Source organism: Saimiri boliviensis, chromosome 15, assembly GCF_048565385.1.
Source record: "Saimiri boliviensis isolate mSaiBol1 chromosome 15, mSaiBol1.pri, whole genome shotgun sequence".
Lineage (NCBI taxonomy): Eukaryota > Metazoa > Chordata > Mammalia > Primates > Cebidae > Saimiri > Saimiri boliviensis.
Window position 1 is genome coordinate 18,239,381 of NC_133463.1, and position 13,453 is coordinate 18,252,833.

A 13,453-nucleotide genomic window follows, 5' to 3' on the forward strand; every position below is an offset into this window, starting at 1 on the left:
CTTAGAGGTGATCCACTTGATAAGAACCAAGGCCAGACACCAGATCAATGTAATTCCCATTGGATCAATCAAAACCCCGCTGCATAATCTCTCTCTTCTACTAGGGAGCAAGGGAAACTTCTTAGGAGTCTAATAAATAACCAGCTGTCCTGAGGCAAAAGAGAGGGGACACTGACTGCCTTGGACCTCAAGCAGCTGCCTTCCAACAGTGATCACCTGACTCCTTTGGGAATGCACTACCCAGCCAGCCTTCTTACCCAGTGCATGTTTCATGCCACAACCCCAGGGTTAGGATAGAACTGCCTAAGTAATGTTGGAAGAGGGGAGGGAAAAGACTTTAGTGAGCGCTGACCTAACAGTCTAACAAAATGTAGACAAAAGAGGCCTCAGGCTAGCCTCAAACACTTCTATAAACTTAGCACTAACAGAGTGCCTTAAAACAACTTTCAAAAAATGTTTGGCAGGACTAAAAATGTCCTCATTCTTTTCACATAGACCTGTTTCACAAGCATAGTGTTCTGTGATATTTTAAAATATTAATGTATTTTATTCAATCTTTTCAATTTTTATTTGAAATTTGTTTAACTTATTTCTTTTAGAGATAGAATTGCTTTATGAATGTTAGAGGCTGTCTATCTAAGCTACTTACCATTATGATTTGCTCATCTTTGACTTATTGAAAAAAAGCTAGTCTAATAGTGCATTTTCAAATAATTAAGGACATACTATTTTCAAGCACTAACTGCAATCTAACTTACACTTTTGGTACAAATCTTGTTCTCATGGCTGTGAATGAGCTTTCTAATAACAAAGTGTGCCTCTATTCATCCATCTTCATGACCTAGAGGCTGCAGATAATACTGCTGAGAAAATGCCTTTTGTGAAACGTTCATTCAAGTATTCAACAAATATTTATTCAGCTGCTAATATGTACCAGGCTCTGTATCAGATGGCAGGGATGTAAGCATCAAATAAAAGCAGACAGGGTTCCTGCCCTTGTGGTGCTTGCAATTTAGTTAAGAGTCTGCATTAATCAAATTACGTAAATAAACACAAAAGTGCAACTGTAACAAGTGCTATGAAGCAGAGATAGGAAATGCCAACAAAACCTGAATCTGACCTAGTTAAGAGGTGAAGGACTTCTTCCAGAATCCCTAAAATGACGCTGAAATGAAATGTGATGGTGCAAGAACTGAAGACAGAAGATAGATCGTGCAGACAGAAGAACAGGCATGAGGGCCAAAGAGTGAGACAAAACCAAGCCCAGCAAGTCTGAGAGACAGAAAGACCAGGGCGGCTCAACGGCAGGGAGGAGGAGCCAGATGCTGCTGCAGCCCTGGGAGTAGAGGCCAGGCCCTACATGGGCCACCTGGGGATGTCTTGTCTGAATTCCAATCTGCTAAACTACTTTAGCGGATTTTGCTTTTTAAAAAGACCACTTTGGTCAAGTATAGAGAGGTCGGGTAGGGGATAGATGAGCTAGTCAGGCCACCATTGCAGAGTTCCCACAGAGAGGTGAAGATAGCTTGGGCTCACTAAAGAAACGCTCAGGAGTGACTGGAGTCCATGACAAGACATCACCCGATTATCAGTGTACATAAATGATGATCCTAAAATATTTGAAAAGAACCCAAATAGTTCAAAAATAATGTCATTTTCATTCCTAATTCTCAGTGCAAAGAGTTTATTTAAAAGATAAGTCAATTCCAGGCTTGTGAAAATGAAGTGTAAATTAAATCTATAGGTGTAAATCCAAATTTTCCTAACTTGAAACCATTCTTAAGACATGGCCACAAACTTTTCACTTCTTGCTACAGAACTAACAAGCTGTAATACTAATCTTTGCACAAATCCAGATAACATTTTTATTTTTGCCATGAGACTAGCTTTAATATGAGACTGTCAAGGTCTCTGATTACTCTCTCTTACAGTAAGGTTCTAGTAATCAAACTTGAAGGACGTCTAGGCATGGGACAGAGCAGCAGAATGTATCTTAGGCCAATGCTCAAGGGAAATGCTAGCGGTCATCTGTAAGAGGCTGCAGCCTGGGCCTTAGGCTTGGAGGTCATTCTCTGCCCCTCTGGCCTGGGCTATACACTCCAAATCAGCTTACTGCCTCGATGCTTGGCCCAGGAATGCTACCCTTTACTCCTTCACATTCTCTTCCTATCAACTGCTGAAAAAGAGTCAAGTTTTGAAAAGCAAATACAAGATGGTTATTTTTGGTACAATACTTAAAGAATCATAACTGAGATGAAGATTTAAAAAGACGCAGTAAGAAAGGCAGTTCGAAAAGTCATCTCACTGAAATGAATTTCTACCTAGATCATTTCTACCATCTCAAAACTCTTCTGTGCTTGAAGTTGAGAGCCTAGATTTATTTCCCAGCTTTAGTGCCATGAGCAAATCACCATTTCTCTGTGCCTTATTTTCCTCCCCTTCATGGGAGGTAAATGGTATCTATAAATGAATAGGTAGCTTGTAGTGGACTCTCAACACATTTTAGCTAAATCAGAATTAAATTCTACTGTATTTGAAACCTAGAAATGAAAATGCCCTGACCACTCTAGCTTCACCTTAACTCTAGACCTAACTGCAATCACAAAGGTCCATGACAAGAACTTGCACTGTGTTTACAAGTGCACTAAGAAACCTTCTTTGATCTTCAGCAGGACTGGGTTCTTGGCTTTCATTTCTCATGCTAGTTAATAGGTTGGCTCCCTAAAATGGTTCCCCTAGCATCCACGTCCTAATTTCTACTAATGTCTGACATAGTAATACAGAAATAACCAAGACACAATACTCCAAGATCAGAACATTTCCTATTAGAACAGAAACAGCTATTGAGTTTATGCTTAAAGTCATAAAGCCTTCATTGCTAATGACACATTTATATCATTCAAATCTTACAAAAATCTCAGGTTACAGTTTTTCTTAAAGTAGTAATCTCAGCTTTCTCAATGTCTCAACCTAATGGCTGTAAAGCTTTTTCTTATTCTGAGATCTATTTAGTACTACTTATCGTGGTGATTTATAATTAAATTTTAATAAGAATAATAAAATTTCAATAATATAAAAACAAATGCTGTTTCAAATTAGTATGAAATCTTTTACAATAAATATGCTTATAATTCAGATAATTCTCCTAAAAGTTTATTTTTCCTAAGTGGAATCATGTAGTTTATTATTTTATAAAGTTACCTCTTTACACTAATAACAAATGTATTCTTTTACATTAACTGTTTTTGTAGTTGCCTCAAATCCTTTGTAAAACATGGCAAAGTTACAATAAATCAGGTTACTATTCTAGAAGAATTAATGCATAGGATAAACCTAAACTTTCAAAAACAAAATTTCATACTATAAGAAGAAAGTATAAACCTTTTTACTTTTCTGGAGTTTATAAGGTTAATATCAGAAATTGAGTTAAAAGCAGACCTCGCTATTTTGAGTGTGATCAATAGAAAAAAGAATATGACTTTGTTCATTGTTTCTTAGAGAAGTAAACCAAGAGAAAATTTTGTCCCCGGCGCTCTCTGCCACTCACAGGACACCTGTCAATCTTGGCAATAGCCTTCAGCTACCCATATAGAGAGTCGGCATGTCCCTCTCTTGCCCAAATTAGGCTAACCTCATCTGCATTGACATCAGTGTCTATAATTTTGGAATCCCATCGACAGAAATAGTCTATCAGAGAGTTCTTTATACAAATGTAGTGTCTGTAGAGAACTATAAACCAAATTTATGACAGAAAAAATGTGAACACTATAGTAAAAACCCTCCAACTGTACTCTCATCATTTTGAATCCCAGTCCACTTTAATAACAAGTAATAAATCAGAGTAAGGTTTTGGTTTATTTCTTTTACTAAAAACCAAGGCTTATTATTCTTCAAATGATATGCATTTTAAGTGACATCAAACTAAGAAAAAAGCTTCCATGACTAAAAAAGTATTTAAAAACTATGATACTATGGGAGTTTTGCCATTCAATTAAGACCTTTCTGTAATACTGACTTAGAGCTCTGAATTTTTTGTCATGCAGTATCCCAATATTTGATGAAAATGGCATGGAAATGATTCCTCCTAGAATAGAGAGAAAAAAAAAAAAAAACCACTTTGACACTTTACCAATAATTCAAGCCTTTGGGTTCAGAAAACATCATCTTATGATACTAAAAGCACTTAGAAAAGTCTCTGGTGGCATTCTTAAGTACCAAACAGAGCTCCATGCTACAATAAGGAACACTCCTAGCTGAACAAACATACCCAGAGATAAAGCATTTGGGTGGAAATACCTTCCCACCCAATTCTTCAAACTAGTGTTACAATTCTAAGGTAACTAACAGGACTCTGCACTGGATCTTGTCTTGTTCCACAGTTTATTTACTGGCATGTAGATCAGAAAAACATGTATCAAATCTGCATATAAAACACAAAGTGTATATCAACAGGCTGAATTACAAAAATTTTTTAAATTAAAGGTGTAATGATATGGTGAATTACAAAAATTTTAAAAAAGAATTGTCTGCATTTTGATACAAAGTAAATTGCATATCTATAAAACAATGAAAATGTTTTAAAAGTTTTTTTAATTAAAAAAAAAGCTAAGATGTTTAAATTATAAATTAATGAGAGCTAATAAGTGAAGACAGTCTTAGGAGACAATGGGGGCAGGTATGTTTCCAAATCAAGGATGCTCCACTATCCTCCATACAGGCCTGATAAGAATAATAAATTCAATTCTGAATACCACTGTGGACACTACATGCTTACATGACGTATTTTAATGTTGACAGGGATACAAAATAAGGAATACTTTTACAACTGAAGCTTTAGGCAAAGAAACAAAAAGAAGGACAGAATAGGTGTTAAACTGCTGTAACATAAAATAACCTAAGGAGTTTAGCTTTATTCTGAGAAATTACATAAGGCAGAAGTAGGACCAGTGGGCGCAAGTTTGTTAAAAACAGAATTTGACTGTTACTTTCTAAGAACTTTCAACAGTTTCTTACAACTATCTACAATTAGAATCATGTAACGATCTGCCTCAAACAGGCCTCTGTCCAGGAGCTTGAGGGGTAGGCTAGAACAAATGACTTTCAAGGTCTCTGCCAATTCTAAGGCTCCACAGTACTATAACTGAGAGCTTATAAGTGCTTGTAGGCCAACACTTTTAATTTTAAAGTTTAAATTTAAGGCAAACTTGGACCAAATCATGACAAATTTTTGTACTAGTAATCTTTTAAATTCTTTTTTTTTTTTTTTTTTTTTTTTAACAGAGTCTCACTCTGTGGCCCAGGCTGGAGTGCAATTGTGTCATCTTGGCTTGCTGCAACCTCTGCCTCCTAAGTTCAAGTGATTCTCCTGCCTCAGGCTCCTGAGTTGCTGGGATTACAGGCACATGCCACCACACCAAACTAATTTATTTTTATTTTTATTTTTTTATTTTTAGTAGAGACAGGGTTTCACCATGTTGGTCAGGCTGGTCTCGAACTCCTGACCTTGTGATCAGCCAGTCTCAGCCTCCCAAAGTGCTGGGATTACAGGCGTGAGCCACAGTGCCCAGCCTGTACTAGTAATCTTAAAATACTCTCACAACTCTTATGAAGTGAAAAATGAGAACATTCTTTTTCCATACACAAAAGATAAATAAGATTAGTACAACATAAATGTATTTTTTTCAATTTAATAATGAAATGAGTATTTCTAAGAAAGCTACTGTTATCAAAAGCTCCTCAATGGGACAGTGCACCCACCACCACATCCCACATGAGATTAAGCCACATTAACTTCCTCAAAAGTACTATGGCAACTAAGTGATTACTTAGTGGTTACTTAGTTACTTGAAAGATACTTCTTTTTATGAGAGTGATTTATAGGTGAAGAGAAAAAACTTCATCTATAAGTAACATTATAAACAGACCAATACTTGTAGGCAAATATAAATATATAAATAGTTATAACATAGACATTGAAGGAAAAAATACCAATCTTGGCAGAAATAGGACAAATTTAAAAAGAAGACTTCTGGGGCTGGGCACAGTGGCTCACGCCCACAATCTCAGCACTTTGGGAGGCCAAGGTGGACAGATCAAGAGGTCGAGAGTTCGAGACCAGCCTGGCTAACAAGGTGAAACCCCATCTCTACTAAAAATACAAAGTTTAGCTGGGTCTGGTGGTGCGCACTTGTAGTCCCAGCTACTTTGGCGGCTGAGGCCAAAGAATCACTTGAACCTGGGAAGCAGAAGTTACGGTGAGCTGAAATTATATCACTGCAGTCCAGCCTGGAGACAGAGTGAGACTCCATCTCAAAAAACAAAACAAAACAAAACAAAAACAAGTAAGAGTTCTGAATAAGGATGGCAACTGTCTATAATTGCCTCCCTCTCCAAACCAGAGCGAAAGTCCAAAAATTTTCTTTAGTATACTCGGGGCACTTTGAAATGAATAGTACAATTTCATCTCCACATAAAACATTGCAAAAGGGAGAGACACACACACAGAGATTGAAATCTTCACTGTGTTAAGCACAAGGGAAATAACGTGAATGAGACACAGGTCTTGCCCTCACACAGTTTAGGTTTTTATGAGGGCTACACACAATCAGAATAGCAAGTAATTACAATTACATGTAAATGCAGAGTGCTATGAGTATCAAGTATGATGATTAACCCAGGATTTGGTAACATCAAGGAAGACTATGAGGAAAAATGTGACAATGTAATCTCATCCTTAAAAATGACGAATAAGAGCTTGTCAGGTACACGCAGTGGAGAAAAGAGCCTCAGGCAGAAAAAGCAGTATGTACAAATTATCAGAGGTGAGCTAAATCTTGGCCAACTAAAAACATAAACAAGATTCAATAAATTATAAGGTAACTGGTACTGGACTAGCTCTCCTATTATATAAACAACTAAAAAGTTAAGCTGTCAAAATGAAATAAGTGAAAAATGGTTTTCAGATGTTAGCAAGTACTGCAGGACTTTGAATCCTGAGAGAAGGATAAAAACCAAGGCAAGCCCTAACATTGCCCAGGCTCCTTCCTATAGGCAGTCGCCAAACCTGAAAGTGAAACAGAGCAATCTTGCAGAGCACAGCTGTCTCACAAAGCTAAGGAGACAGAGACTGCAGCTCAGGGAGGCTGAGGTACCTAGAATTTGTAGGGCTGAATGCCAGAGAAGAGGAAGCAGTGAGGACAATGAGCTGTAGTAGTGTGAGGGTGGGTTCCCTTGAATCTTCAGCTGAATACTAAGCTGGGTGTGTATAGGATGAGACTCCATGAGGCCAGAAAAATAATAACTAGCAGGTGAACAACAACTAGGAGAGTTCAGAATCTCAACCACAGAGAAGAGACCTTACAGAATACCTGGGACATTCCATAGAGATTCCAGAAATGCTATACCTTAGGAGGAGGGTAAAACCAGTCCATCAGTATAGAAAGTTGTACTGGAAACACTAACAAAACTACAGTAAGTCTAAAGGGATCAGGTGGATCTGCAAGTCACTAAATTGCCTACCAAATCAAAACATAATATTCTTTAAAGTATGACAAATCAAAAATTACAAATTAGGAGAAAAAATAAGAAAATGTGACCTCAAAATTGGGGTGGAGGGGAAGGTTCAATAAAAACAAACCCCTAAATGATTAAGATAATAGAATTGGTAAACAAATACTTCTTAAATGTTACTGTAAATAAGTCCAAAGATTCAAAAGAAAACATATACACAATGAAAAAATGAAACTTGAAAAAACGGATCATCTATAGCTGAAAAATACAGTATCTCTACTAAGAAATTCACATTTGGGCTTAAAAGCAAACAAAACACAATATAAGAAAGATTAATAGAAATTACCTAACCTGATGCATGCAAAGAGAAAAAACAAAACAAAACAAAAACAACAACAATAAAAAAGAATCTGAACCCTGTGAGCCTGCTGGACAACATCAAGTTGTCTCATGTGGAGTAACTAGACTCCCAAAAGGAACATAAAAGGTAGCAAACATACTTGAAGCAAAAAGACCAAGTATTTTTCTCATTTGATAACAACTATCAATCCATAAGTCAAAGCAGTTTAAGTGAACTCCAAACATAAAAAACCACAAAGAAAACTATATCTAGATACATAGCAATCAAATGCTGAAAATCAATGGATACCAAATGCTGACAATGACATTACAAGAAAATAAAACCACAGACCAATATCCCCTATAAACACAGATAAAACAATCATTAAGAAAATATTAGTAAATCAAATTCATTAACATATAAAAAGGAAATACGTTATGGGAAGTGGAGATTATCCTAGGAATCTAAAATTGATTTAGCATTCAAATAAAAAATAAATGTAATTCAACATTAATAGAATTAAGAAAGAAAAATACAATTAGTTGAATTGATAAGAAAAATGCATTTGACAAAATTCAATAGTCATTTATGATAAACAATCTTAATAAACTAAGAATAAAAGAAAAATTCTTCACCTATAAAGGATATCTATTAAAAAAAATCTGGCCAGGTGCAGTGGCTCATGCCTGTAATCCCAGCACTTTGGGAGGCTGAGGTAGATAGATCACAAGGTCAGGAGACAGAGACCATCCTGACCAACATAGTGAAACCCCATCTCTACTAAAAATACAAAAATTAGCTGGATATAGTGGCATGTGCCTGTAATCCCAGCTACTTGGGAGGTTGAGGTAGGAGAATCACTTGAACCAGGGAATCAGAGGTTGCAGTGAGCCAAGATGGCACCACTGCACTCCAGCCTGGTGATGAAGTGAGACTCTTTCCGCACCCCCCCCCCCCCAAAAAAAAGCCATAGCCATCATTGTACTTAACAATGCTTTTGCCCTAAGATCACAAGCAAAGCAAGGATGTTTGCTCTACCACTTCAACTTGGTACTGAAAGTCAGAGCCATTAAATACATCAAGACCAAAAAAGAAAAACCATCAGGCATATATATTGGGAAAGAAGAAAAAAACTGTCTTTTGTGCAGACATGACTGTCTACATAGAAAATCCTGAAGACACTACAAAAGAGCTACTAGAACTAATACAACTTAATACGGTCAACAGACACAAGGTTGATATAAAAAATAAACTGTATTTCTATATATTAGTAAAATATGATTGGAAAATGAAAATTTAAAAATAACACTTGCAATCATAACCACAAACATAAAATACTTAAGGATAAATTTAACAGAATATGTGAATGATCCATACAATGAAAACTATAAAACATAGTATGGAGTTGAATTGTGTCTTCCCAAAAGATAGGTCAAAGCCCTAACCCTAGGGGGCCTATAAATGTGACCTCACTTGGAAACAGGGTTTTTGCAAATGTAATTAAGTTAAGATGAGGGCATACTGGGTTAGCGTGGGCTCTAAATCTAATGACTGGTGTCGTTCTAAGAACAGGGAAACTGACACAGACACAGAAACACACAGGAGAGAAGGCCATGTGAAGATAGAGGCAAAGATTGGAGTGATTTATTTGTAAGCCAAATAACACTAAGGATTGTTAGCAACCACTAAAAAGGAGCTAGAAGAGGCAACTGCCTCCTGGGAGCAAGGCCTTGCTGACACCTTGATTTCAGACTTCCAGTCTCCAGAAGTGTCAGACAGATAATTTCTGTTGTTTTAAGCCACCAAGGCTTGGATGCTTTAACAGCCCTGGGAAACTAATACATGTGTTTACGGATTGGTAGACTGATAACTGTCAATTTTGGAAGACTCAATATTGTCAATTTTCCCTAAATTGTTCCATAAATTTAATGCAGTCTCAAATCCCAGCAGACTTTTTTTTTTTTTTTTTAGAAATTTGATGCTCAATAAAAGCACCAAAGTAATTTAGGGGAAAGTATAGTCTTTTCAATAAATGACACTGGAAAACTATATAAATATTTTTTAAATGAATCTCAACACTCAATCTCATGCCATACAAAAAATTAAAAATGAATTTTATATTTAAACATAAGGACTAAAATAGTAAAATTTCTAAGAAAATGTATGAGAATATATCCATAATCTAGGGTTAAGTAAAGATTTCTAGACACAAGAACACTAATCACAAAAGAGGAAAAATGTGTTAATTGGATTTCACTAAAACTAAAAATCTCCGTTCTTCAAAACACAGTGTTAAGGTATAAAAAGGCACAGACTCAAAGAAATTATCTGTAATACATAAGTCTGATAAAGAACTTGTTATCAAAAAAAGGCAGAAAAGAATTTGTATCCAGAAATACATAATATACACATACAGGTGTGTGTGTGTGTGTGTGTATGTGTGTATTTTTTGTTTGTTTGTTTGTTTTTTAGAAGGAGTCTCACTCTGTTGCCCAGGCCAGAGTTTAGTGGTACAATTTTGGCTCATTGCAACCTCTACTTCCCAGGTTCAAGCAATTCTCCTGCCTCAGCCTCCCAAGTAGCTGGGACTACAGGCATGCACCACCATGCCCGACTAATTTTTGTATTTTTAGTAGAGATGGGGTTTCACTATGTTGGCCAGGCTGTTCTCGAACCCCAGATCTCAGGTGATCCACCCGCCTTGGCCTTCCAAAGTGGTGTGATCACAGGTGTGAGTCACTGTACCAGGCCATATTTAAAACTTAATAAGACAAATAACTTAATAAGACAAATACCCCAATTTAAAAATACAAACTAAAGATTTAAACAGATAAGTCATAATAGAAGATATACAAATAGCCTATATGCATATGAAAAGATGCTTAATGTATTTACTCATCAGATAAATGCAAACTACTGTAAAAGATACTATTATACATCTACAAGAATGGCTAAAATTGAAAACTAATAATATCGAGTGTTGACAAGGATATGGAGCAATAGAACGCTCATGCTAATTCAAATGTGTATCTGAAAAATAACTTGAACACAAATGTTCATACCAGTTTTATTCCTAAAAGTCAAAGCTGGTAACAACATAAGCATTCATCAACTGATAATGGATAAGTAAATTGTGGCATATCCACACAAGAGAATACAACTCAGCAATAAGATGGGGCAAACTACTGATACATGCAATGATATAAATACAGATCAAAAACACTGAGCTAAGTGAAAAAAGCCAGGGGGAAAAAAGTATATTCTATGATTCCATTTATCTGAAGTTCTAAACAGGCAAAACTAATGAATAGTGCTAAAAGTCAGATCAGTGGTTACCTGGGGCAGAAGCTGGGGGGAACCTGTGGCAAAGGGCCCCAAAAGAACTTTTTGGAGTGACTAAAGAGTACAGTATCTTGACTGTAGTACTAGTTGCATGAGTGTACTTGCTTGTTAATCAAACTGTATGTATATTATCCCTTTAAAAATTGAATTTCATAAAAAGGAGCAAAATCCATCCCACTCTCCACTCCCACAGGAAATTTAACATAATTATTAATAGAATTCACAGTTAAATTGGGAGGGACGAGAGAGTTAAGACCAGAGAAGTAATCAAAACTGTCAACCGTAACAAGGAGTCTGAATTGCATGCAAAGACAAAGGAAAGTCACCGAGAGGTTTCATCTAGGAGATTAATACACAAATTGCATTTTAGAAAAAATACTCTAGGTCCCAGAGTGGAATAAATTAACACAGTGGAAGACTTCAGTCCTTAGGGAGATCTGTAAGAAAGTTACTGCCTTAATCCAGAAAAGAAGATGGTCTAGACCAGGGTAGTAGACAGGAGAACAGAGAAATGTGATTAAGATTTAACAGGTTGATTGGCTTTAAGGTTTCAGGAGAGGTTAAGTGCCTGGACATGAAGGACAACTAAGTGGAAATGTTCACTCGTGGCGGAGCATGGGTCTCAAGGCTTGGAAAGAGAGCTGGGCTGGAGAGAGGGACTTGGGAGTAATCCTCTACCAAACAAGACTGGTAGTAGGATTACCCAAGAAGAGAAGAGAAAATGGCTAAAACCAAAACCTCACAGGCAGAAAAGGACTGGGAGCGCCAAAGGCTAAAAACTTACAAATGGTAACTAATTAAACCAAAGAGCAGCCTCCTGAAGACAGCTGTGTTTTGAAACAGAACAGTGAGTCCTTAGACTCCCTTTTTTAGGGACTTGCAAAGGAAAATCCTTAAGTTCCTTCAAGGGAAATTTCAGGCATCTAGCTAGCCCCAGAGGTTAACTACTTAACTTGTTAAACAAGAAGGTAATAGTAGTCTAAAACAATAGCCAAGGAAGTTAAAGCTCCAGAGATGTTTGCTTTCCCTACAGAAACTAAAAATAACATCTGAAGATACGTCCCTGAACTGTCTTTCAGAGGCTCAGACCCACTGAGGACCTCCACCTAACAGATCCGCTGACACCTAGAGTCCAGGTAAGGGGAAAGTGAAAACTGAACTTTATAACTCACTTTTTATTGTAAGTTTCTTTCTGTAGCACTTGGAGAAAGTCACACCCCCTAGTCAGTTAACATTTTTTCTACTGACCTTAAATTTTTAAACAAAGCTTCTCTTCCTTAACTAACGGCAAATCAGAAGATCTCTGAATCTACCTACATGTAAGCCCCTGCTTCAAGATACCTCAACCTTTTAAACTTAAGCCAACATGTTACCACCCTGTATTGATGTATGATTTGTGCCTGTAGCTTCTGCTTTCCTGAAACTTACCCTGCATTTAAAAATCCTTGCCTGCAAGCTACCCAGGAGGCGATGATTTAAGCATTTAGCTGCCGGTCCTCCCTACTTAGCACTCTGCAGTAAACACCTACTGCTGTGTTCCTCCCTGTGGGTATTTGGTTTTACTGTGCCAGGTGAGTGGGCCCCAGTTTGGTTCTATAACATTCTCTCTCACACACATACATACCAGTAACATTCCTCTCCCTCTCACACCTCAGTAAGGTTAAAAACAGAAAGAAGTCACTCTGAATACTATATAAAAAGAAAGTGACAAGAAGGCCCTTGCTCTACAAACATCAAACAGAATCTCCTTTTAGGACTTAACGTTTATTCCAGTGCTAGGCTAGAAAAAGAACATTAGGTTAAAACCCTCTCCATCCCACAACCTGCTCCTTTAGTACCTTCAGAAGATGAAAGCCAGCTATTGTAGCTAACATCAAAAATTCTTTCATTCAAGTCTAAAACAGACATGGAACAGACACTGACTTAGCAGTCAAAAATACATGGTGGCAGAATCAGGTACAGTCCTGCACCCCTTTTGTCCCAGCTACTCTGGAGGCTGAGGCAGGAGGACCACTTGAGCCCAGAAATTCAGGCTGTAGTGGTCTGGTCGCACATTTGACTAGTGACTCCACTCCAGCCTGAGAAACATAGTGAGACCCTCTAAACTCTACAAAAAAATAAAAATAAAAAAGACACTAACCAAAACAAAATCTGTGTTCTGATTATTATTATTTACTGGGTGGAGTGAATGAATCTGTTTTGCAAAGTCTCTAAGAATGCTTCCATTTCCAACAATGGGCTAGTTTAGAGACCCAACTCTAC

The 13,453-nt window shown here is 37.0% G+C and overlaps 1 protein-coding gene across 5 annotated transcripts in view; it reads right to left on the bottom strand.

Moving 5' to 3' along the window:
• The window catches only part of PDE7A (phosphodiesterase 7A), a 122,425-nt gene that overhangs the window by 66,858 nt on the left and 42,114 nt on the right, over positions 1-13,453 (bottom strand). The window contains exon 2 of one of the 5 annotated variants that reach the window (XM_074386703.1): positions 1-13,453. This exon is cut by the window's right edge and continues 29,102 nt beyond it. The exons of the other annotated variants lie outside the window; for them this stretch is intronic. Coding sequence (XP_074242804.1) covers positions 1-60 — 60 coding nt within the window. The 5' untranslated portion in view covers positions 61-13,453. 5 annotated transcript variants of the gene reach the window in all.